Below are 26,995 nucleotides of genomic sequence, written 5' to 3'. Positions count from 1 at the left end.
GGGAAGCATGGCAGGATCACCAGGTAATACTTACATAGTTACATAGTAGGTGAAGTTGAAAAAAGACACAAGTCCACCAAGTCCAACCTATGTGTGTGATTATATGTCAGTATTGCATTGTATATCCATGTATGTTGTAGTCGTTCAGGTGCTTATCTAATAGTTTATTGAAACAATCGATGCCCCCTGCTGATATCACGGCCTACAGAAGAGAATTCCGCATCCTTGCTGCTCTTACAGTAAAGAACCCTCTACGTAGTTTAAGGTTAAACCTCCTTTCTTCTCATTTTAATGAGTTGCCACGTGTCTTGTTAAACTCCCTTAAACTTAAACTAACATCCTCCAGACACTTTATTAGCTTTGTTGTCCTTCTTTGTACTCACTCCATTTCCAGTACATCCTTCCTAAGGACTGGTGCCCAGAACTGGACAGCATACTGTAGGTGTGGCCGGACCAGAGTCTTATAGAGCGGGAGAATTATCGTTTTATCTCTGTAGTTGATCCCATTTTAATGCATGCCAATATTCTGTTTGCTTTGTTAGCAGCAGCTTGGTATTGCATGCCATTGCTGAGCCTATCATCTACTCGGACCCCCAGGTCCTTTTTCATCCTTGATTCCCCCAGAGGTTCTCCCCCCCAGTGTATAGATTGCATTCATATTTTTGCCACAGAAATGTATTATTTTACATTTTTCTACATTAAACCTCATTTGCCATGTAGCTGCCCACCCCATAAATTTGCTCAGATCTTTTTTGCAAGGTTTCCGCATCCTGTGGAGAAGTTAGCTTAGTATCGTCAATACAGAAATTGAACGGTTTACTCCATCCTCCAGGTCATTTATGAACAAATTAAATAGGATTGGTCCCAGAACAGAACCCTGGAGGACCTCACTACCCACCCCTGACCATTCCGAGTACTCCCTATATATCATCACCCTCTGAACTCGCCCTTGTAGCCAGTTTTCAATCCATGTATTCACCCTATAGTCCATGCCAACGGACCTTATTTTGTACAGTAAACATTTATGGGGAACTGTGTCAAATGCTTTTGCAAAATCCAGATACACCACGTCTACAAGCCTTCCTTTATCTAGATGGCAAATCTCCTCATAGAAGGTTAAAAGATTGGTATGGCAAGAATGATTCTGATTACTGCTAATGATACCATTCCCATTACTAAAATCATATATATAGTCCCTTATCATTCCCTCCAAGAGCTTGCATACTATTGATCTTAGGCTAACTAGTCTGTAATTCCCAGGGATGTATTTTGGGCCCTTTTTAAATATTGGTGCTACTTTGGCTTTTCTCCAATCAGCTAGTACCATTCCAGTCAGTAGACTGTCAGTAAAAATTAGGAACAATGGTCTGGCAATTACTTGACTGAGTTCACTAAGTACCCTCAGGTGGAAGCCATCTGGTCTCAGTGATTTATTAATGTTAAGTTTCCCAAGTTTAATTTTAATTCTGTCCTCTGTTAACCATGCAGGTGCTTCCTGTGATTTGTCATGAGGATAAGCACTGCAGTTTTGGTTACTGAAGACCCCTGATTCCCTCGTGAAGACCGAGGAGAAGAATAAATTCAATACCTTCGCCATCTACCCATGCTTTGTAACCAGATGACCTTCCTCATTCTTTATGGGGCAAATATGGCCTGTCCTCCCTTTTTCACTGTTTACATACTTAAAGAATTTCTTGGGATTTTTTATGCTTTCCTCCGCTATGTGTCTTACGTGTTCTATTTTAGCCGCCCTAATTGCACCCTTACATTACTTGTTGCATTCCTTATAAAGTCTGAATGCTGATATTGATCCCTCAACCTTGTATTTTTTGAAGGCCTTCTCCATTGCTTTTATATGCATTTTTACATTGGAGTTAATCCATCCAGGACTTTTGTTCACTCGTTTAAATGTATTACTCAATGGGATGCATTGGCTAGATCCCTTATTTAATATGCTCTTAAAGTAAACCCAGCTCTCCTCCGTGTTCTTTGTTCCTAAGATTTTAGCCCAATGTATGCCTTCTAGAAAGGTTCATAGCTTAGGGAAGTTGTCTCTTTTGAAATTCAGTGTCTTTGTATTCCCCTTATGTTTCCTATTTTTGTGATTTATAATTGACCTGTGATCGCTGTTTCCTAAATTGCCCTGCATTTCCAAATCCGTGATCAGGTCTGGAGTGTTGGTAATCAGTAGATCCAGTAACACTTTATTTCTAGTTGGTGCATCTACCATGTGAACCATGAAATTGTCCTGCAAGACATTTAGGAACTGGAGAGCCTTAGATGAATGCATGGTTCCCTCCGCACACTCTATGTGTGGATAATTAAAATCCCCCATTATGATAACACTTCCCATCCTTGCTGCTAATCCCTGCGATATAGGATATACCCTTGAATGGTTGCCAGCCAATCATGAGAGCTGTTGAACCAGGTCTCTGAACCTTCCTCATACAACAGTATCTCTAGTTCACCCATCTTTTCCACCAGGCTCCTGACATTGGCGAGTATGCCACGCAGATTAGACCGGTTGCATACTATCCTCCTATTGAGTGTTCCAAGATTGCATCTAGGACTTTATAGTTACCTTGCGTTTATGTGCTTTAGTCAACATACCACTAATGTCCCCAATACTACCCTCTGGAATATGTTTCATGCTGACTATCTCTACCTCTGAGCACAACCCCCCATCGCCTAGTTTGAAAACCCTTCTAACTTTTTGGCCATCTTTACTCCCAGCTGATCTTTAATGAAAGCTTTAGATTTAAGGGGGTTGTAAAGGCTCATGTTTTTTACCTTAGTGCATCCTATGCATTAAGGTGAAAAAACACCTTGCAGTCACCGGCCCCCTAGCCCCCGTTTTACTTACCTGAGCCTTGAATTTCTGTCGGTGCATCCCCACCATCCCTCTCTCTGTGGGTTCCTGGCTCTTGATTGGATAGATTGATAGCAGCGCTGCCATTGGCATCCCACTGCTGTCAAACAAATCCAATGATGTGGGCGCTGGGGGACGGGGCAGAGTCCTCATTTAGCCTCTATGGATGGGGGAGCATGCACAAAGCACCACATTGCTACTCTCCACCATGGGATGGGGGAGGGGGGCATCCTTGCACCTAATCTCTGAGAAAAAAAAGCCCTGGGAAAAGCAAATATACAATGGTCACCCTTATGAACACAATGGAATGTAAAATCTTTAAAAAGTTATGTTTTAGGGCTTTCTATATAATTGTGAATAGATGACATTATCAGACACAGAACACCAAATTGTTTCCACACTGCACCTACTTGATATCCTAGTCACATTACCTATTATATGCTTTATTTGAATATTAAAGTGTAGGTAACCAAAATATTCTTCTTATTATTTGGATAGAGTGAAGTAGGGCTAGAAGTCAAAATGTCTCTTCAACCTGGGGCTCTGTTGGAGAGATTTGACTTTTCTTCTTCTGCAGATAATATTTTACTAGGTAATAAGTGAGTGAAACTCTCCAACAGCAACCCAAACATAAAAAAAATGGTTCAGCCTTGTTGGCCATCATTAGTGTAGAGCATGGAAACAGCGTACTCATACTAATTATAAACCCAATATTTAGGAATGGCAATCACCTGTGCATAATCCCATCTTCTAGATCCATAACTGTTCACATTTCCAAACCAGTAGAGTCCAGTCTCATTCAGAACGTACTCTGTTTTCTCTGCTTCATTACTCATGTAGACCTCATCAGCTGAGGAGAGAAAGGCACCTTCAATTATGTATTCATTAAGCAGGAATAGGTGCAGTAGGTCATTGTGAGTATGACATGTAAAAAAATAAATGTCCCATCCACCCATTTAAAACATGAAACCTCAACTTCTGAAAATGTTAGACTGTCCTTCAACTGAACTCTGGCCAGGGATAAAACTCTATTTGTTACTCTCTGCTCACTCCCAGGCATACTTTTATAAAAAAAAAAATAATAATAATAATAATAAAATGGTTTCTAAAATACTACCTTTTTCACACTGGTATGACATGACAGTCATACCACTTTGGATCCAACTTTGCCCTGCGACTTGAAGTCCGACATGCCTCTGACTTGGATGAACAGGAATCCGACTTTAATCCCCAACAATACCATGTACTGTGTCTGGTATGAATCTTTAGTGTCAAAAATAAAACACTTTGCACATGTTTTTAAAGTAATTTATTAACGCAGCTCTGTCGTCTCTTCTGATCTCTTCTCCCTTCTCCAGATCTTCTGCCTCCTCTGCTGACATCTACTGCCTCTGATGGTTCTTCTCCCCTTTCCAGGTCTTCTCTGCTCTCCGCTGATGTCTTCTAGCCCTCTCCGCTGTCTTCTGCCTCTGTCGGGTCTTCTTCTCACTCTTTTGCCAGGTCTTCTTCTCTGTCTTCTCCCTCTGTTCTTCTTCCGATGTTAATTTGAGGCTCTCTCCCACTCTAATGCTGGGTAGGTGGTGTGCCACTACTTATACTGGCATGGGACGGGGTCACCGGGTTATGTCATCTGGAGGCCCGCCCCTTATGACGTCACCACCCCAACATGCCCCAGATTGTGATGTCATAAGGGGGCAAGGCCTCTGGATGACATCACACGGTGACAAAGCCCCATGCCAAAATAAGTAGTGGCACACCGCGCACCCAGCATTAAAGTGGGAGAGAGCATCAAATCAACATTGAAAGAAGAACAGAGGGAGAAGACAGTGGAGAAGACCCGGCAAAAGAGTGCGAAGATAGCGGATAAGACCTGGCAGAGGCAGATGACAGTGGATAGAGGGAGAAGAACCGGAGAGGGCTAAAAGACATCAGTGGAGAAGACCCGGAGAGGGGAGAAGAACCGGCAGAGGCAGAAGACATCAGTGGAGGAGGCAGAAGAGCTGGAGAGGGAAGAAGAAGTTGGAAGAGACGCCAGAGCTGCCTTAATAAATTACTTTAAAAACCTGTGCACTGCATTTTATTTTTGACACTTTTTTTAGGTGAATAAATAGGGATACAATGTACCCCATACTCATTCACATAGGGTGGGGGGCTGGGATCTGGGGGCCCTTTTGTTAAGGGGGGCTTCCACATTCCAATAAGCCCCCCACCCGCAGACCCTGGCAACCAACAGCCAGGGTTGTCGAGAAGAGGTCCTCTTCAACATGGGGACAAGGTGCTTTGAGGTGGGGGCTGAGCCCCCCTGCCCCAAAGCACCTACCCCCCCATGTTGAGGGCATACGGCCTGGTATGGTTAGGGGGGGGTGGGCACTTGCTCATCCCCACCCCTTTCCTGGCCTGCCGGGTTGTGTGCTCAGATAAGGGCCTGGTATGCTCTTGGATGGGGGACTTCTGCTGTTTTTTTTATTTGGCGTGGAGTTCCCCTTCAAGATCAGCAGAGTACAAGTCGCATGCAAAAGTCCCATCAGTTAAGACGGCGATCCGACTTTGATCCGGCTTGAAGTAGGATCAAAGTCAGACCAAAGTAGTGCAGGGAGCATTTTTAAAGTTGGACAGACTTGTGTAGGACCAGTTAAGATGGCTCCCATAGGGAAATAATAATTTTTTTCTTTGAACATCATGCGACATGAGCGGAGTGGAGTGTTTGTTGTAAAAGTGTGAACCCGGCCTTAATCAGTGTGCTAATTATGAAGAACACGTTTATGATTTGTTTATGATGTGTTTTTGTTGTGTTTTGCATTGAAAAAGCATTGATAAATAGATGTTTGATAAATGCTCATGAAAGTTGTTTTTTCTAGTGTGGGGTCTCTAGACTTTTCAAACAAAGGGCCAGTTCACTGTCCTTCAGACTTGGGGGGAGGGGGGGTCAAATTGTGGCCAGTGAGGATATAAAATTTCTTGGGCCTAGCATCAGTGAGAATAAATATGGCCTCAAAGTTGGTGGTCAGTAGGAGGAGGAACAGTGCCCCGTCACTGGTATCAGTGAAATAAATAGTTACCCACAGTGTCGGTGGAAGGAATAGTGGCCCATTATCGATACTACCATCATTAGTGTCAGTGGCAGGTATTATGCCCCATTGTTGGTGTCTGTGGGAGGAATAGTCCCCCAAGGGCTGGATGAAGTCAAGCAAAGGGCCACATTTGGTCCTCAGGCCACAGTTTAAAGACCACTTTTCTAGTAGGAAATGTTAAAGAGGAAGCGATGTAGAGGAAAACAATCTACTTTGAGGTGTGGTTAGGTTTGGTGTGATGGCAGTGGCAGACATTTTTGTCATATACTTTGATCTCTTTGACACTTGGCTTGGTCCAGCTCAACTTTGGGGACACAAAAAGCTTTGCCAACACGACAATACTGCTCAATTCCTCTGCTGCTGCCTGGCACTGTCAGTATTGCTGGCTGGCTTGATGCTTCCGCCTACACACAGAGGAAAATTTATGAAAAATACCAGTTTTTCTATCTTTACTTAACAGAATCCAGTGCCGCTACATGACTTCAATTCTACTTCCTTCTGAGACTAAAATCAGCCAGTGGGTGTGGTTACTGAAAGCTAATGACATCACGTCCTGGGAGGGACACTGTTCCTGTGTAGCCAGTGGGTGTATACAGGATGGGAGGAGCTGATCATAGGTTCCTTCCCAGTGTTCTCTCATTGTACATCCTAATTCATGAGAAAATTAAGAAATAGAAAGACCCATCCACACAAGGGGGGTGGGAGGTGCAGTGCACATATACAGTATAGCTGTGCACAGGAGAAGGGAGCTGGACACAGAGGGGAGAAGGAACTGTCAATTTAGCTGGAAGTGCTCCGGGGTCTCAGCTCACGGTCTACAATGATCATAGTAAAGGCAACCACACTAAGGTGCCATGCAGAAATAACCAGATTCTGCTTACCAAAACGAGGCAATGAATGAAGACAGGAGGAGATCTGTGAAAGAGAGGATGGATAGGTATGGGGCTGGGCAGGGCTGGGCAAGACAGGGGCGGTTAGAATGAACAGTAGGCATGCCTGTGTAGACAAGAAGGAAACATTTTCAGGAAGTGAGAGGCCGCCATGCAGAATTCAGAAATAAGGAAGTAAGGTTATCCCTGAAGAACAGGAAGAAGCTGATTAGACTTTCAAAGTTAGACAATCAGCTACCCAAAAAATGAATAATGTCAAAGATAAAGATATTTTACATATAATTGATAGCAAAATGTTAATTTTTGACTGGACGTCCACTTTAATATATTTAAAACAAAAACTTCTCCTTCAGTTTTAGTGCTCATAAACTGCTCAAAAAATAGAAAAAAACAACACCCTATAATGAACCTCAGTGGTTTATTGGGGGCTCATCAAAACAGGTAACAAAGACAGTGTCAAAAACATGTTCCTCCATTGCCATTTTGGGGCCACACAGGACCCCTTTCTCAAGATGACACACCATATCACAGGTAGTCACACACTCCTTATCCGAGACTTTCAAGGTTAGGTGCTGGTTGGTTTTGTATATAGGGTTTAACTGCCATCTGTGATGATGCTGCTGAGATTTATCCTCTAACTCAAGATTTGTGTGTGTGGGTATGTGTTGTTGATGACTGGAGAGTGTCCCTTCAATTGCTGAACATGCTAATCATACTATCAAGTAAACAAGTAAAACATGCTTTCAAAGCAGTTTAGATAACCTACCTGTTGCCCATGGGTTAAACAGCACAATGAAGGTTCCGACTCTGGAGACATTTGGTCTTCCTCCACTGGTAGTCTGTACACTCATGTTATAGCGGCCAATACTGGCATTGACTGGAATATTTACTGTAATGTTTATGATGTTGTTACTGCTTGATCCACGTACCGCACTCCAGGATGTCCCACTGCTAGAGCTGGACACTAGCATTTCTGCCCTTGTATTTGTCTGCGTTGATGGAGAGGGGCCTGAAAAGAAAAGTCATTATTTGTTAAAATGGAAATTCTATACTTTTTTATATACTATTTTCTTAAATACATGTGATGAAACCAGTTACACCTTAGCCATTGCAATCTATTAGATCAAACTGTTTTGGTATGACTAGGGTGGCTTTGTAATGCTTTTGGCCGCCAATCAAGACCTAACTGATGTAAACATCTTATTAGTTATCGTGGCATTGCCTTGACTGAGGGACCGGCAAAATGCAGAAGCTCTGATTATCTATAAAACATTAAACACTTGACCAACCCCCCCCCCCACCCCCCCTCCAAAATGACCAGACGACACATTTTTATTTGGAGTCGAATAGCCATAGCAACCTTTTATAACAAACCATTAAATACAACATTCACAAGAAAACAAGTTTAATGCATATTATACTGTTAATGCATAACAAATAATCTAATTTCAGCTTATGCCTGGTCTAAGTTCTTTGAAGGCCTATATACTCATGTAGCACCCTCTACCTAAGGGTAGGTGCTAAAATAGGATTTTTCTCAGTTCAGGATATGTGCAGGTAAATTTAGGCAGGCTTATGCTGCATGTTGGGCCTGTCTGTTTTGATTCTGGGACTGAGAGGGTCTAGTGTAGTGGTGGGTGTGGTCACCCATGCTCTGATTCAGAGATGTCTCCCCTGATTCCAGAAAGATGGTTCTGGAATAGGGGTTGGACCTGAAGTCTGAGTGGCAGGCAGCTGTGTGAGGAGCCCTGACCAATTATCTTTTGTATTGGCCCGGGGCAGACCTCCCATATAAGCTGGAGTCACATGCTGCCAGGGCGAGTCTGAAGTGCAGGAAAAGACAGCATGAAGTATTGAGGTGGTATTCCGGGTGTCCCCACACAGGGATGCACCAAGCGCGGAAGAGGGATGGAGTAACCGTGGAGAGGGAGTCTAAGATCTTCATCTTTAAAAAGGTATCAAGCTGCTGTGACCAGGCAACACAGGACTTATATGCTATTCTTTTCTTTAAAATTTATCAAGTTTATTGAAGAAAATGTTCTTACTTTTGCCCTTTAATGTACAAATATGTCTATAAATGTTTCGGTTGTAGGTCCACATCTAGTGATATGCACATAACTACATGACCATTACTAGCTGCTCATTCCTCACAAACAAACTCATCAGGAATGCCTGATATGTCAATGTCTTCTAAAAAACTGGAGGTACTCCCACCCCTCAAGTCACATTCAAATTCCAGTTTGATTGATGGTTGTTAGGAAAGATCTCCAAAAAGATGCATCTGACCTGATTGTCTACTTTAATGCCAAGGGGATTATGAAATTTAGTAAATCTTAGGCTAGGCAAGACAGGGAGTGAGACAATTCTGGAAAGACTAGTTTTAAATCCGTGAGAGAATGTAATTTTCAGACACCAGTCCTTCAGGTCACATAAGGATAGTGTTAGTGGTAAGTTCTTCTAATTTTTAACCATGGATATACGTTTACAAAGAACTGGTAAAAACTGGGCTTAAAAAAAAGTAATAGTCGTGCTTTTACTCTGCAGTCTTACTTTTAAAGCATTTATATTCTCTTTATTAAGTTTACTGACTTTGCTTAAACCTGACTCCTCAGTTTCTGAGTCAGAAGTGGCAAATGCACCAGAATTCTATGTGACTACTGGTAAACTCCTGAAAATGAATAACAGGGTCAATTAACACAGTATAGTAGTTAAAGTGCATCTAAAGCCATTTATGTTACTTGTAGTTTTGTATAGAGTGAAAAAGGGTGAGAACACCATAGCACCCCCTACCAACTGCGCCCCCCCTCCACTTTGCTGCCAACCCCCACCTCTGCTGCTTACTGAGTTCAGATATTATTTTTCCTTGCACAGATAACCTAGTGTATAGGTTCTGCTTACCAGCAGTGTATTTAGGTTTTGTGCTGCCCTAGGCCTGACTAAATTTGTGTACCCCCTAATTTAAATATGACCCATCCCTTCCTGTCAAGGTCACACCCCTTGCTGTTTAAGACTGGCCTTTAAATTTATGAATGGGGGCACTAGTTCTGAGGGCCGGGGGGGGGGGGGCAATGGATTCCCTTCATTTTCATAGATTTCCTCTCACTTCCTGTTTGGCTATGGGGCAGGAAGTGAAGGGAAATCTCTGCAATGGGACAGGGATGGTAAAAAATAAACTGACAGGGGCTATAACCCTCCCTTACTCTATCCAAAATGAAAAAAAAAAAGTGTTGCCTAAAGTTCTACTTTAAGCACACATTTCTGATAATTTTATGGAGGGGACTAAGAAGATATAACCATGCCAATGGTGCAGCAGAAAACATATAGCCCAATGAGGAAGGTTTGTGGTCCAGGATGACAGAACAGTAAAAATTAGAAGCGCCCCCCCCCCCCCCTCACACACACATACACACTCACAGTTGCGGAATGCTGGCCGCCCTCATACCGGAAGCAATGCGGCCACTTTATGGGGGCACTAGACTAATTTGCCTCTCAGCCCAGAATACCCCATAAGACTGGATTTGGAACCAATTATCTTTTGGTATTGGCGGGGGTCAGACCTCCCATATAAGCTGGGGTCACATGCTGCCAGGGGGAGTCTGGAGTGCAGGAAAAGACCGCATGAAGTATTGAGGTGCTGTTCCGGGCGTCCCCATGTGGGGATGTGCCAAGAGCAGAAGAGGGATGGAGGAACCATGGAGAGGGAGTCTAAAATCTTCATCTTTAAAAAGATATCAAGCTGCTATGACCGGGCAACACAGGACTTGTATGCTGGACAAGATCGGTATAGAAGAAGTAGCAGCAAAGCGGAAGAGAGGAGAGCAGTGTTCTGTGACTAGGGACACAGAATGGTTAAGTAACCAGAAGTCAGTGTACAGAACAAGAGAAGTTACCAAGAACAGTGTAGAATGCTGTGGCCGGGGAACACAGCATTGATAGCAAAGGACTGACTGGGAGCAGTAGTCTGTCTATTACCATGTGTCAGTCCATCGGGGGGAGGTACCATGCTATCTCGGGTCTGGTTAGCACATTGTTAATATCTTCCAAAGACTATGTGGCTGTCTACTTCATTGATCCATATCAGGGAGAGGTTGTGTTAGGCCTCTGGATCTTTGATGCTCAGAAACTGTCATGGTCTGCAAGTTGGAATTATTCAGAGTGATTCTTTCTTGTCAACTTGTGAAGAAGTAGTGTTTCAATAGTTTGCTGACAATACGAGATGTACAACAATTTCAAGCTAAGGCTATTCAGTATTACCATGCAATACACCAACTGCTATGGGCATCTCATATCACCCCTTGGTTCACCCAAGTTGCATCCTGCAATAAACCTAACAAAACTGTGCAAATGACTGTTCCTTGTCTTCACTGATTGTGGGTAGTATGGCAGCAGGGTGATTGGCGGATTGCTAAGTAACCAAATCAGCAGCCCCTACAGGGGTACCACTATACTCGCAATTAACCGGTTGTATCTGCCGCCCAATCAAAGGCACCCAGCCACAACTACACTGGCTCAGGGACAATTAACCAGTTACATAATACCAGATACAACCTAATCAGCCACAACTACACCGGCACAGGGATAATTAACCACTTACGTACCACCAGATACAACCTAATTAATATGCCAATGTTGCCACCGTATTTTTAGGAACCTCAGATGGGCCCAACCTAAAACTTTCCACAATTATTTAACCAGTACCTCCTTCAAAGACCCAATAGACCTCTTACCTGCTGCTATGACAAGAAAATAAGGTCTAAGGTCTTAGCCCTTGTACACAGTCGGACATTCCGACAACAAAATCCGTCGGATTTTGTCTGACGGATTTGTCCGAAACTTGTGTTGTATACACACGGTCGGACAAAGTTGTCGGAAAATCGTACGTAACGTGATGACGTTATTTTGTTAGGACGGGACTACGTTCAGGCTAGTAGCCAATAGCTTTGGTCTAGGAATTTGATCTGAGCATGCGTGGCACTTTGTCCGATCGGAATTCTCTACACACAGTCGGACAAAGTCCGATCGGATCATGTTGTCAGAAAGGTTTATAGCCCAGCTCTAAAACTTAGTCGGTCAGATATTCCGATGGAAACAGTCTGATGGAGCCTACACACAGTCGGATTATCTGACAACGCGGTCCAACCCGACATTTTCCGTCAGAATGTCCTACCGTGTGTACAAGGGCTTAGAGAGTCTATATACTCACGATTAATACTCAGATAGGCCCAACCCACAATTTTCTACAGTTAGGAAGGGACACCCATACCTCAGATGGGCCCAACCCACAACCCACAGCTAACAACATAAAACCCCAAAACCCACTACAAATACCCAAGCACCTTGAGAAAGTAGAAGGCTCCCCAAAACCAAAAACGAACAAGGGAGGGAGGGTGGGAGAAAACTGATTCTGTGATGAGCTCTGACTGAGCTGTGACACAATCCCCCTGTTAGCAGAGTACTGAAATCATGCTGGAAGCTTGTTGTATGCAGTAATACGGCTTTACTTTCTTAGAGAAATATCAATGCATGTCTTTACAGAATGGAGAAACATGAACAGAGGAACAAGGAGCATCCAAGTACATAGAAAGAGGATAGACAAACATCCTGTTATATCATAGATAACATACCTATACACTATAATACTACAGTGCCACCTGCTGCTTAGACAGGCATAATGCATATGCAATATATAGTCAGTTCCTAAGCACCTTTGCTGTTGTACTTTTCCAACCCCTCCTCCTCTCTACCCACTACAAGACACACCCTCTGCCTTGAACTCTTCAATCTGCTAAGCAATCTACATCATATTAAAATTACCCACTAGTACTTTGCCTCTTCTACAGGATCCAGTCATGCTGGCCCTCCTCCTAGTTTCACTCAGTTCCAGGCCATATACTTTCTTTATTTCTTTAGGTTTAAAGCAAAATTAAACTTGATTTAACAGTTTTAAAAAGTTACATTATCAGCACTTGCCAGGAATGGACAGTAACTGTCACATTGGTTGTGCTCTTAACCACATTGTCAAACAATCAAATGGCTGGTATCATAAGCACTCACATGTGAGGCATCATAGCAGTTGAAAATCAAACAGAGGCCAAGATGGCAGCTTCTTTGGCTTAAAACGATTGTAGGGTTTAGTTCTGCCTTAAACAAAAATAACTTCACATTTCTGCTCCAAGTGAAACATGCAATTTTTGAGCATAAAGTGAATACTGGCATAGCATGGATGATCTAATACATACATTTTTCAGATAGTTATCTACTATCTAAAGCTGAACTCTAAACTGTTAATGTACATGGCTCAAGAGCAATCAAGAGCCACAAACGTGAAAGGTCACCAGCTTCTTCCTGGTTGACATAACGATGCCTATTCATGCTATCTTCTCCTGGTACTTACATTCCTCTTATTGTGGCTCTCATAACCTCTATTGTGTATACCACTGGTACCCAACAGATTCCTGCTTACCATATTATCACCTACACACACAGTAGGAGATACTGCTCTTTCTTGATCATACATCACGGGACACAGGAGCTCATTACATAGTGGGTTATATAGGCACCTCTGGTGATTGGACACTGGTTAACCCCAATTAAGGAGAGTTCCTCCCCTATATAACCCCTCCCATATGGGAGGCACCTCCGTTTTTTCGCCAGTGTCTATGGTGGTTGGTCACGTAAAACATGTGCTATGAAGAAAGCTCTGTGCGGGTCCCTGCGGGGGCCTAAGGGCTACAACAAACCGGATCCATATCTCGGGCCGATATTTGACTTCCAAGATGGTATGGTACCCGGGCCTCGTCATCAGAGGAAACAAGGTTTGGCCTGTAAGTCCTCTCCTATTGGAAGACTGGGCTCTGGGAAAACCAGACTATGTGTACTGTTTACACATGTGGCACGAAAGTTTCTGGCAGAGTCTTTTACAAGGTCCAGGTAGGAGGTTCTTCTGAGAAAGAACCCCAGAAAAACCTGAAGGTTGGCAAACTCTGCCCGCCGTGATGGGTGAAGGCTGGAATCTGTCTGTTTTCAGCAATTCCTGCGGCGAGGACAGGTAAGGGAACTTCATCCTACATATATAATTATATGATGGATTTCTTCATTTGAGCAGTTGTATTTCTTACCTGGTTTCCACCACTAGAGGGAGTAAGAGCAGCCTGATGCATACTTACATGCCTTTCAGTACACACGCTCAGTGAAGCCTGGTTCTCCAGAGGTCTCACGTCTCCACTGCAGTCCCTGCCACAATAAGGTAATACAGGGGTCCCACGTAGTTTGGGGGTCCCACGCAGCTCTGATGAGATTCCTTTTCCCCCCTGGATTCCGGCAGTCCTCGTGCACGTGCATGAGCGCGCTCCTGGGCTAATGGAGGAGGGGGGAGTGTGGTTGTGAGCCGTGCATGTTGGTGTGCACGGCGCTGTACTGCACAGGCACCAGGCGGCAGTTTTAAAAACCCAGAGCGTCAGGGGGCTGTAAGTGAGAGACACAGGAGCTGTGGGCAGTATGCATCCCAGTTGATTGGATCCAGGCAAACCTTAGACACCTACTCAGCATCAGGTTGTGCAGTATTAAGCATATATATTTTATTGTGAGACTTTTAGCACAACAGTGATTGCACTTTGTATTAGTACCTCTGCTTTGTAGCTTAGGACTATGTCTCCTCATAAGAGGCTCTCAGGGGGAGGTAACAAGGGCACTGGTAAATCACCGCCTAGGTCCAGGGGTTCTAAAAATGCCTGTAAGTTACCATCCCCCCCCCTCGAAAGACTGGAGCCAGCCTCACAGGATGAGTCAGTGCCCCTGTCAGGTTTTGCAGCCTCTCCTAATGTCTCAGCCCCGGTATATGTCACTGAGGACTCCCTTAGGGCTACATTGGAGGGTTTTGAAGGGAAAATCATGAATTTTATTTCTGCTTACCTGAAAGATAGCAGGAAAAGGGGTAGATCCCCTCCCTCTGCTGAGATTCCTTTTTCAGATGATTCTTCTGACAATGAGGAGAGATCCCTGTCTTGGGACAGGAATCTTGAGCAGTCGGAGGAATCAGAGGAAGAGGAGAGAGTCCCCTCCTCCCAGGTGCTCAGAAAACAGGTGCACTATTATACTGAATTGGTGCGTACCACATTCAGAATGCCTGCTGCTGAAGTTGCTACGTCCTCTGTTTCTTCCCTGGGAGTCAGGAAAATCCCACAGACTACTTTTTCCTTTCCAATTCATCCCTTAATGGATAAATTGATGTATGAGGATTGAGGACATCCCGCTAAACTGTTTTCTCCTCCTAAAAGGTTTTCTATGCATTATCCTCTGGAGGAAAGTTTCACCAAGAAATGGGGGGTCCCATCTGTCGATGCGGCTGTTTCTTGCGTGAATAAAAACCTGACCTGTCCATGGGATAATGCTCAGGTATTTAAAGATCCAACTGATAAGAGGTTGGAAAAATTATTAAAAGCCTCCTTTTCCATGACTGGCGCTGTGGTGCAACCTACAGTCGCAGCCGTGGGGTTGTGTCAGTTCCTCAAGGAACAGGTTAAGCAGATGCTTGGCCTCCTTCCCAGTGAGGAAGTGGAGAATTATGCAGAAATACCTCAAATTCTGTGTTTTATGATTGATGCGATTTTGGACTCTGTCCAACAGGCATCTCGTTTGTCTCTCCTGTTGGTACACATGTGAAGGGCCCTGTGGCTAAAGAATTGGGCAGCCGAGCTATCATGCAAGAAGCATTTGATTGGGTTCCCATTTAAAGGGGAACGTTTGTTTGCAGAAGAATTAGACAAATTCGTCCAAAAAATTTCAGGGGGTAAATCTACTCTCCTTCCAGTCAAAAGGAACAAACGTCCATCTTTTAGGCATTCTCTCTCTCCCGGAGCATCAAGCTCTAAGCAGTGGCGACGGCCTTCTCAACCCTCCTCTACAGGAAAGGTTCAGGGCCGAGCCCAGGGGCAGAAAAAGACGTGGGGGCGAAAGCCTGCCAAGCAGAGCCCAAAAGCTTCCTTGTGAAGAGATCCGGGACAAGTGGGTGATCTCTTCGGTATCTCTGGGCTACAAGCTAGAGTTTCAGGAGATTCCACCTTCTCGCTTTCTAAGGTCAAGGATCCCCAGGGACCCAGTAAAGCAAAAACCGCTATTTCTGGTCTTAGATCATTTACTATCCCAGGGGGTGATAGTAGAAGTGGACCCAAAAGAACAGGGTTCAGGGTTTTACTCGAATCTCTTCACCGTTCCAAAGCCAAATGGAAGTGTCAGACCTATCCTGGATCTGAAGGATCTGAACCGGTTTTTACGCATCCGGTCCTTCCAAATGCAGTCCATTCGCACTGTGGTCTCCTCCCTGCAAGGGGGAGAATTTATGGCATCAATAGACATCAAGGATGCATATCTCCATGTGACAATTTTTCCCGCACACCAAAAGTATCTAAGGTTCGCGGTAGAGCGGCGCCTTTTTCAATTTGCGGCCTTGCCGTTCGGGCTCGATACGGCCCATCGAGTCTTCACAAAGATTCTGGACCCTCTCTTGGCAAACCTAAGAGCTCAGGGTATAGCCGTCATGGCTAATCTAGACGACTTGCTTCTCATGGAGAAAACAGTAGCGTTCCTGAACCTCAGTGTTTCCAGAATGCTAGAACACATGCAGCGCCTAGGTTGGATTATAAACCTAGAAAAGTCGTCCCTACAGCCTGCTACCAGGTTGGAATACCTGGGTTTGTTTATCGACACCGCTCAGGACAAGGTGTTTCTTCCAAGGCCAAAAGCCTTGGCCATTGGGGATCTGGTGCGCCTAATTCTGGGCAGGAGATCTTCCCCCATTCGCTTGTGCATGAGACTGTTAGGGAAAATGGTCGCCTCCTTCGAGGCCATTCCATTTGTCCAGTTCCACTCAAGGCCTCTGCAAAGATGCATCCTTGCGGCTTGGAACAGGAAGCCCCAATCCTTGGATCTTCCCATGCGTTTATCCCCAGGGACACGCAAGAGTCTCGTCTGGTGGTTACAAACCGAGAATTTGCTGAAAGGCAAAACTTTTCTTCCCCTTCCATGGAAGGTTATTACGACAGATGCCAGCCTGACAGGCTGGGGAGCAGTGTTAGAGGAGACGTGCTCGCAGGGGAGATGGTCTGTGATCGAGAAGCTATTGCCCATAAATGTCTTGGAGATCCAGGCAGTTTACATGGGTCTCATAAAGTGGTCTTCCAGACTACGGGGTCTCCCTGTTCGGGTTCAGTCCGACAATGCCACAGCAGTGGCCTATATCAATCACCAGGGCGGTACCAGGAGTCTGGTTGCGCAAGAAGAGGTGAATCGCATACTTGTCTGGGCAGAAAAGCATGTTCCATGCCTTTCTGCAGTCTTCATTCCAGGAGTGGAAAATTGGCAGGCGGATTTTTTGAGCCGCCAGCGGTTGTGCTCAGGAGAATGGGCTCTGCACCCCGACGTGTTTTTGGACATATGTCGCAGGTGGGGTACTCCAGATGTAGATCTGTTTGCGTCCAGGTTCAACAGAAAACTGGACAAATTCGTGTCAAGAACAAGAGATACACTTGCTCAGGGGTCAGATGCTCTGACAGTTCCCTGGGATCAGTACAATATGATTTATGCCTTCCCCCCGTGCCCGCTTCTATCGCGGTTCCTGGGAAGAGTCAAGAGGGAGACAAAATCGGTCCTTTTGGTAGCCCCGGCTTTGCCCAGGCAACCGTGGTATGCAGAGATCATGAAGTTGGCAGTAGGCAGGCCATGGATCCTCCCTCTCCGGCCAGATCTGCTCTCACAGGGTCCGATTTACCATCCTGCTTTACACAGTCTGAATTTGACAGTTTGGCTGCTGAGACTCACATTCTGAGAGATCGTGGGCTTTCTACTCTGGTTAATGCCAGAAAGCCGGCCTCCAGGTTTATTTACTACAAAATCTGGAGGGCATATGTTTCCTGGTGTGAACTCAGGAAATGGCATCCTAGAAAGTATGTCATTAGCAGGATCTTGGCCTTCCTCCAGTCAGGCCTAGAAATGAATTTGGCCGTAAGCACTATCAAGGTGCAGATTTCGGCCTTGTCAGTGTTTTTTCAGAAGCAACTTGCATCGCATTCCCTGGTGTGGGCTTTCATCCAGGGGGCTATGCGGATAAGGCCGCCAGTCAAACCTCCAGTATGCCCATGGGATCTGAATTTGGTTCTCTCGGCTTTGCAGGGGCAACCTTTTGAGCCTTTGCATCTGGCTTCATTGGTTCTTTTGACCAAAAAATTGGTTTTCTTGGTAGCCATATCCACGGCTAGAAGAGTGTCAGAACTAGCAGCTCTCTCCAGCAAAGAGCCGTATCTAATTGTTCATAAGGACCGGGTGGTAATGCGCCCAAACAGGTCCTTTCTACCTAAGGTGGATTCAGGATTCCATTTGAATCAAGATGTAATCCTACCATCCTTTTTTCCGGACCCACAGTCTGCAGAAGAATCTTTGCACACTTTGGATGTGTTTAGGGCAATCAGTATCTATCTTCAAGCAACTGCTCAGATAAGGAAAACTGATTGCTTATTTATTTTGCCGGAAGGCCCTAGGAAGAGCCAGGCGGCATCAAAATCCACTCTCTCAAGGTGGATTAGACAGACTATTTCTCAGGCCTATAGTGTAAAGGGGAAAATCCCTCCTTGTGAAAGTGAAAGCGCACTCTACTAGGGCTGTAAGTGCTTCTTGGGCAGTGCATCACCAGGCCTCCCTGGCTCAGATCTGTAAGGCTGCAACTTGGTCATCAGTCCACACATTCACCAGATTCTACCAGGTGGATGTCAGAGGGCAAGAGGATATCGCCTTTGGGCGCAGTGTACTGCAGGCTGCAGTTTAGGTCCTCCAGCCCATGGCGGTCTATAATTATGATCTGTGTCTCCCTCCCCTCAATCTGAGCATTGCTTTGGGACATCCCACTATGTAATGAGCTCCTGTGTCCCGTGATGTATGATCAAGAAAATAGGATTTTTATATACAGCTTAGCTGTAAAATCCTTTTCTTGAGAGTACATCACGGGACACAGGGCTCCCGCCCCTCTTGGGTTTTAAGTGGTTTCCTATTGCTTTGCTACAAAACTGAGGTGCCTCCCATATGGGGTTAACCAGTGTCCAATCACCAGAGGTGCCTATATAACCCACTATGTAATGAGCTCCTGTGTCCCGTGATGTACTCTCAAGAAAAGGATTTTACAGGTAAGCTGTATATAAAAATCCTATTTTTGTGCTATGAGCGTCACTATGTCAACAAGAAAGCAGCTTGGCAGCCATAGGCTGGAAGTGAGAGGAAGGTAGGTAGGTGCTAATGGAGCACAGTGTATGTGGGCATCAATATGGGAACCATGAAGCAGCTGGGACATCAACACACTCTTTCACATTCATTGCCACTGCACCATATTGAGCTGTCCTACCTACTGCCACTGAATTGATACAGACTTCTGTACTTGCCGCCATTTCACCAACATACTATACATGACCTCATTCAGGCCAATGCACTGATGTGCACCTTTGGATTTACTGCAACTGCACCACCGTGCAGGACCCTGTTAACTACTACTGCAGTGATCTGACATTACATTTGTTGCCATTGCGCCAATGCATCTTCATTTACTGCCACAGCATCCATGTGCACTATTCCACCTGCTGCCTCTTTATCTATGTGCACTACTCCACTTGCTGGCACTGCACAAAAAAGCACTATACCACTCTCCTCCACTGTAAACACATGTCAATGCACCAATGCTCTGTATCCCATTTGCCTTCATTTCACCAATGTGCACTTCTGCTCTTGCCACTACTATGCCAATGTTCACTACTTGATTGCTCACCACTAACACTGAACCATTCTGCACTTGGCACCACTGCACCATTACACATAACCTCACTCTTCACCACTACACCGAAGTGCGCTACCCTACTCTTTGCCACTGCACAAGCATGCACTTCTGTATTAATTCTGTTAAGTGATTAACACACTGTTGCTGGTATTGAAAACTTTAACACATAGTTTCCACTGAACGCTACTTCTTCTTTGCCATTTCCCATATTTAGCTGCTTAGTTTGCTCTATCCTTATCTCTGCTATCAAATGTTAAATAATTTTATTTTCTGTAAAATGTATCAAGTTTATTGAAGAAAATGTTCTTACTTTTGTAACTATGTCCTTTAATGTCCAAATATGTCCATAAATGTTTTGGTTGTAGGTCCACATCTAGTGATATGCACATAACTACATGACCATTACTAGCTGCTCATTCCTCACAAACAAACTCATCAGGAATGCCTGATGTGTCAATTTATTCTGAAAAACTGGAGGTACTCCCACCCCTTAAGTCAAATTCAAATTTCAGTTTGATTGATGGCTTTTAGGAAATAGCTCCAAAAAGAGGCATCTGACCTGATTGTCTACTTTAATGCCAAGGGGATTATGAAATTTGGTAAATCTTAGGCTAGGCGAGACAGGGAGTGAGACAATTCTGGAAAGACTAGTTTTAAATCCGTGAGAGAATGTAATTTTCAGACACCAGCCCTTCAAGTCACATAAGGACAGTGTTAGTGGTAAGTTCTTCTCATTTTTAGCCATGGATATACGTTTACAGAGAATTGGTAAAAACTGGGCTTAAAAAAACATTATAGTCATGCTTTAATTAGAATAAATGCTAAGGTGGTAGTAACGGCGTTCGCCTGCTATTAATTATACCTGCAGGAGACTCATCTGCTGTTAGTTATACCTAGTCTTTGCAGGGATATGTGTGAAATTAAAAGTGTAACTGAAGTGAAACCTAGTGCATTAAAGTGCTTAATTTGCAATGCATTGTAGTTTTCATAATGTGAGTTAGAGTTTCTACAGTATCCTTATGCATGTTTTATATTGCTAGCGATTTACACATGTGAAATATACATAATTTATTTGTTTTTTCATAATTTTTATAATCTTTGTGAGAGATATTGCTACTTAAGCACCTTAATGCACTAGGTTTCACTTCAGTTACACTGAACCTTAGCATTTATTCATGTTTTTCACCTTTTAGGTGAATATGTAAGGTAGTGGCAGCCCCTTTTTTTTATCACTAAGGTTTCTGTTTTTTGCTTTTGTCTTTTATATTGTTTTTCACCTTTTGGTGTAGTTTTTAGATTTTTTGATGGTTTTCATTGGAATAACTTAGCGCACCTTTACCCCTTTTTTCTAATGCTTTAATTAGAACTCTGCAGTCTTACTTTTGAAGCATTTATATGTTCTTTATTAAGTTTACTGACTTTGCCTCAACCTGACTCCTCAGTTTCTGAGTCAGAAGTGGCAAATGCACCAGAATTCTATGTGACTACTGGTAAACTCCTGAAAATGAATAACAGGGTCAATTAACACAGTATAGTAGTTAAAGTGCATCTAAAGCCGTTTATGTTACTTGTAGTTTTGCATAGAGTGAAAAAGGTTGAGAACTTAGCCGGTTACTGAGTTCCGATATTATTTTTCCTTGCACAGATAACCTAGTGTATAGGTTCTGCTTACCAGTATTGTATTTAGGTTTTGTGCTGCCCTAGGCCTGACAAAATTTGTGTACCCCCTAATTTAAATATGATCCATCCCTTCCTGTCAAGGTCACACCCCTTGCTGTTTAAGACTGGCCCTGGAATTTATGAGTGGGGACACTAGTTCTGAGGGCCTGGGGGGGGGGGGGGGGCAATGGATTCCCTTCATTTTCATAGATTTCCTCTCACTTCCTGTTTGGCTATGGGGCAGGAAGTGAAGGGAAATCTCTGCAATGGGTCAGGGATCTTAAAAATTAAACTGACAGGGGCTATAACCCTCCCTTACATATCCAAAATAAAAAAAAGTGTTGCCTATAGTTCTATTTTAAGCACATATTTCTGATAATTTTATGGAGGGGACAAAGAAGATACAACCATGCCAATGGTGCAGCGGAAAACATATAGCCCAGTATGGAAGGTTTGTGGTCCAGGATGATAGAACAGTAAAAATTAGAAGCTCCCCCCCCCCCACAGTTGTGGAATGCCCGCCGCCCGCATACCAGAAGCAATTCGCCCACTTTATAAAGGCGCTAGGCTAATTTGCCTCTCAGCTCAGAATACCCCATAAGACTGGCGCTACACTAATGCCTCATACAGACGGTCGGAAATTCAGACGGAAAAAGTCTGATCGGATTATGTTGTCGGAAAATCCGATCATGTGTGGGCTTTACTGGACTTTTTCCGTCGGTAATTCCGACGGAAAAAGTTTGAGAGCTAGATCTAAAATTTTCTGACAACAAAATCCGATCAGACTTTTTCCGATCATTTGTAGAGAATTCCGACGCACCAAGTGCCACGCATGCTCAGAAAACATTTGGAGACGAAAGCTATTGGCTACTGGTTTCTACGTAGTCCCGTTGTACGTGTATGATGTCACCTCATTCCAAATGATCTGATTTTCCGACAACTTTGTGCGGCCATGTGTATGCAAGACAAGTTTGGGGCAAAATCTGTCCGAAAAAATACGATGGATTTTCTCGTCGGAATGTCCAACCGTGGGTATGGGGCGGCATTACAGTGTAGCACAAAGTCGACGGGGACTCTTTCTGTGCTGCCTCTCTACAAAGTGCTGCCCTAGGCCTGGGCCTTGTCGGCCTCGGCCAGGATACAGCATTGCTGCTTACCTCCCCTACAAAATAGAGATTTTCTGATGGCTTTCCCATTGACATGTTATAATGCCCCCCCTGCATTCAGTCATGTGACATTACAAATCTCTTGACCAAACAAAGGGGTAGATAGGTGACGCATCACTGTGCCAGCTATTGGCAGCCTATTTGCTTTGACCTGCACCTGTCGGCAAGTAAGTGTTTGACATTTGATGTGGTAGCAGTAGTAACATAAAACTCTAAAGCCAGCCATAGAAGGTTTGAATCATCAAACAGTGTTTGTTACAACTGAAGTAGTCTCTGCAGGCGCCATACACTCTACCAAGAAGGGTCAGCCGTAGTCTCCTGAAATGTATAGGCTGTATTTTATATCATACATTAATAAAATGATTATTTTTCTCCTAGCAATTCCAAGATTTTGAAGATTAAGACACAGCAACACTTGCCTACCTACGCAACCTCTTTCATAATGATATTATACCCCCAGTTTATTCTGCTTAAATCATTGCCTATGTGTATTCTGCATCTGCTACTTGGGAGTTAACCCATGTTAACCCATGATATGTTTTTCTCCTAGCAACTCCGTGATTTTCTGTTAATACCACTCACCTACATCCACAACCTCTTTTGTAATTATTAGATTGTAAGCTCTTCTGAGCAGGACCCTCTTGATCCTCTTGTATTTTATTGTATTATAACTGTATTGTCTCCCTTTTATATTGTAAAGTGCTGCGTAAACTGTTGGCACTATATAAATCCTGTATAATACTACTACTAGTAATAATGATATTATACCCCTAGTTTATTCTGCTCATATCATTGCCTATGTGTATTCTGCATCTGCTTCTTGTGAGTTAACAGAATGGTCACTTTAGAAAATCCTATTACCTGTTTCCACAATTATTTTAAGCTCATCTCTTGACGTTATTTGTCTGTTGAATGTAAAAGCCATTGTAAATGGCTGTCCCCTTCTGAGCACCATATCACTGGTGTCGTAGTCCAGGGTCCTGTGAGCTGTGGCATTTCTCACTTTGCTGAAGTCAGTATTGGTCAAAAAAAGATCTGAAACAAAGATTATTTTATGTTACAACCAAATAAAAACACATTTGCAATGTTAATGCTTTCCTGTATCCAATGGAAATGCATGCACTGCTTTGAAATGCATAGTGTTTGCTGTCATTGCATTATTAAGAATAATTATAGAAAATTGAACAACTTCATATGCATTGTCAGATTATGGAAAGTTGGTTGGAAAGATTTTGCTTATAGATTCTATGGCCTAGTTTTCACAGCGCAATCAGAGCAGTGCTTTATACTTAAAACATACTCATTCAAATTTTTTTATATATAAATTAACTTGGTATGAATTGCGCAAGTCTGGCCAGAGTTTAAACTTGTATAGACTACATAAGTGGTAAAACCTTCATTATTTTACTGCTAACTTTTTCCCCACATAGGAGATTTATCCTCATGTCCTATATCTGTGATCACAAAGGAAGTAGTTGAGAATTTTGTGAATGCGATAGTGCTGTGTGCCAGTGCTATTTGCAAATATGTGCATTAACACTGTAGTCTGGAGTCCTCAAATCTTTTATTTTTCTGTGGGTTTTGATCAGGGCTCCAGCAGTGGGTTTGGTATTACGAACCAATCTAGAGCAGAAGATGTCTACAAATGTACAGTATAGAAAAGGGGTCTCCAAAATTTCTAAACAAAGGGTCGGTTTACTGTACTTCAGACTTTAGAGGGGGCCTGAGTGGCCAGTGGAAGAAGAAAATGCCCCAGCATCAGCAGCAGTAAAAAAGATTACACGGTGCCTGTAGTATGTAGAAGGAGGACTAGTGTCCTATTATTGGAATTATGCTCCATTGTGGGTGTGAGTGGGAGGAATAGTGCCCCATCATTGGTGTCAGTAGGAGGAACAGTGCCCTATCATTGCTGTCAGTGAAAGGAAAAATGCTCCATTGTTGGTGTCAGTGAAAGGAGTGGTATCCTCTTGGTTTCAGTGGGAGGAAAAGTGCCTCGAGGGTCGGATCAAGGCAAGCAAATTGACACATTTGGGTCACAGACCACAGTTTGGAGACCCCTGGTATAGAATAAGCTGGAAAAAACTAGTTCTAGTCGAAAAGTATGAGTATATTATATCTGGACTGTCTAAATGGGGAGCAAGGAGAAAAGGGAATGGGGGAAAAAGCAGTATGTGAGAAAGGAGGGGAAGAAAGAGGAAAAGAAAAAAGAGGAAGGGAGGGAGTTAAGAGGGGCAAGAGAAGTGTGGTTGACTGACCACTTACCCAAAGTTAAATATGCAAGGTTCCAGGGTTAGCTTGGGAGTAGTCTATTCATGGGGACCAAATTTTAAGGAACCTCTCGTGTTTCTAGCAAGATAGCTGTTCATTTGCTGTTATTCATTGTTTTTATTTAGTTGTGCTTTAACTTCAGTAGGGCTTCTATGGTGTTCTTGCATAAATTACAACTCAGAACTATATACTGTATATTAAAGAGTAAACCCAAATGCAAAGTCTTGTCAGCTGGTTTAGCAAGAACCGGACAAAATTTGAATCATGTGTGGGCAGGCTGAATCTACCCCCGGATTTTACATGTGATTTTTGCTAGTGGTGAACATGGATGGGGGTACAGAGGTGTGGTGGAGGAGGGGGTACAGAGGTGGACGGAAGGATACAGAGGTGGAGGGGGGTACAGAGGTAAACGTAGATGGGGGATACAGAGGTGGACATGGGGGGTACAAAGGTCGATATGGGGGGGTACAGAGGTGGATGGAAGGATACAGGGGGAACGTGGATTGCGGGGTACAAAGGTGGACAGAGATACAGAGGTGAACGTGGCTGGGGGGGATACAGAGGTGGATGGGGGGGGTACAGAGGTGAATGGACGGATACAGAGGATGTGGAGGTACAGAGATGGATTTTATTAAAAAGAAAATAAAGGAGCCCTATTTGCACAGGGATAGAGAGGAGGCAACATCAAATTGAGGGTGAAGATACTCTTTAACACTGCACAAGTATAGGTTTATAGGACACGTGACATCATCAGCTCAGCATTACTCTTTTCACACTGCAACAGGCTATTGTCTGAAAAAAATCCAAAACATTCACTAGTCTTTTTTTTTTATAAGTGATGTCTGTCAGGGTTTGCGGTACCCAAGGATCCACATACCATGTCTTAGCTTAGACCATATAACAAATCTGATATATATATATATATATATATATATATATATATATATATATATATATATATATATATATATATATATATGCATTATGGGGTCATGGATAATGGACTCATTGGACCCCCTGCGGACATGAATGTTGATAGCCTCTGTACCTTATAGACAGGGTGTCGTTAACTTATTCTCATACTGCAAACTTTTATGGTAACAATTACATCTTGCCATCAAGACATACCCCTGTGCTAAAACTCGGTGTAAATGTCTTTTTGATAGATCAATCAATGATGTTTTGCAAAATTTAACAGAGGCTTGTAATATTGTTAGCATTGTCGGTATTTACAGATTATTGAGCTATATAATTTGTTTTTTTTTATATATTTTAGATGTTTTTATGTTTTAAAACTTCTATTATAAAAGTATTTAAAATGCCTAAATAGTAATTAATTTGTATTGCTCTACCAGTCACTTATTCATTCTTGCAATATTCAGTAGGCTACCACGTACACACATCCATATATATATACACTTACTTGACATCTTGATCTTTGTATCTCCGTGTATCAGTCAATCTTTGGTATATTTGTACCCAACATTGCTGTTGTGTGTTCTTATATTGTCTTCAGTATGCAAAACATCTGGGTGAGGTTTTTTCCTCCTTTTATTTTACTGCTGTACACTCATATTGGGGTTGCTCAATGCTGGATATGTAATTACTGAAGTCTCATAGTCACAACAGTCAGAACTTGTCTGGGAACATGCCAGTCAGAGCTACTCATACATATACAAATTATTTTTATTATACATGATAAATATAGTGCCAATAGTTTGCACAGCACTTTACAACATGAGGGCAGACAGTACAGTTACACAACAATTAAATACAGGAGGAATAAGATGGCTCTGCTCGTTAGATCTTACAATCTAGAAGATGTACCTATAGCTTTAATAGGGAAATTACATACATACATACAGCTTGATCACATTTTATATTTAATTACAAAATTGGAGGATTTTGTATTACTTGGCTGGACACGATTTCCTAAAGGAAACTTGTGCTAAGAGAAATAATAACTTGGCCATCATTACATTACTGCCTGTCTCCTCCAATCACAGAGGGTTTTGCATTCATTGAGAAAAATGAGATGCATACTCTGAATGAGGCCCATACTGAGCGAGCATCCACCCGTGGGTACTATGGCAGGGCAGCCACTTGACACAGGACTTGGAAAACTGTGGTGATCACTATGGTAGCAGCAAAGTCTACAGGGATTTCCAGCTTCCACAGGGATCCCACAGTGAAAATATGAAATGAAATGAAATATGCATACCTACATTGGTCAAAGCAGGACAATACCATACCTGTGGAAT

General features: G+C 43.3%; 1 protein-coding gene across 1 annotated transcript in view; it reads right to left on the bottom strand.

Moving 5' to 3' along the window:
* LOC143935372 (protein-glutamine gamma-glutamyltransferase E-like) overlaps positions 1-26,294 on the bottom strand; it is a 60,335-nt gene extending 34,041 nt beyond the window's left edge. Inside the window, exons 1-4 of the mRNA XM_077459193.1 lie at positions 26,158-26,294; positions 23,328-23,501; positions 7,597-7,839; positions 3,601-3,719 (exon numbers count right to left, since the gene is read on the bottom strand). Of these exons, the coding sequence (XP_077315319.1) occupies positions 3,601-3,719; positions 7,597-7,839; positions 23,328-23,501; positions 26,158-26,164 (543 nt within the window). The 5' untranslated portion in view covers positions 26,165-26,294. The remainder of the gene's footprint in view (positions 1-3,600; positions 3,720-7,596; positions 7,840-23,327; positions 23,502-26,157) is intronic.
* Positions 26,295-26,995: the final 701 nt, after the last annotated feature.

The sequence above is a fragment of the Lithobates pipiens genome, unplaced genomic scaffold, assembly GCF_037356315.1.
Source record: "Lithobates pipiens isolate NorthernLeopardFrog02 unplaced genomic scaffold, aLitPip1_a1.2 Scaffold_28, whole genome shotgun sequence".
In the NCBI taxonomy this organism is placed as follows: Eukaryota; Metazoa; Chordata; class Amphibia; order Anura; family Ranidae; genus Lithobates; species Lithobates pipiens.
This window is presented reverse-complemented; position numbering and strand designations above follow the sequence as displayed.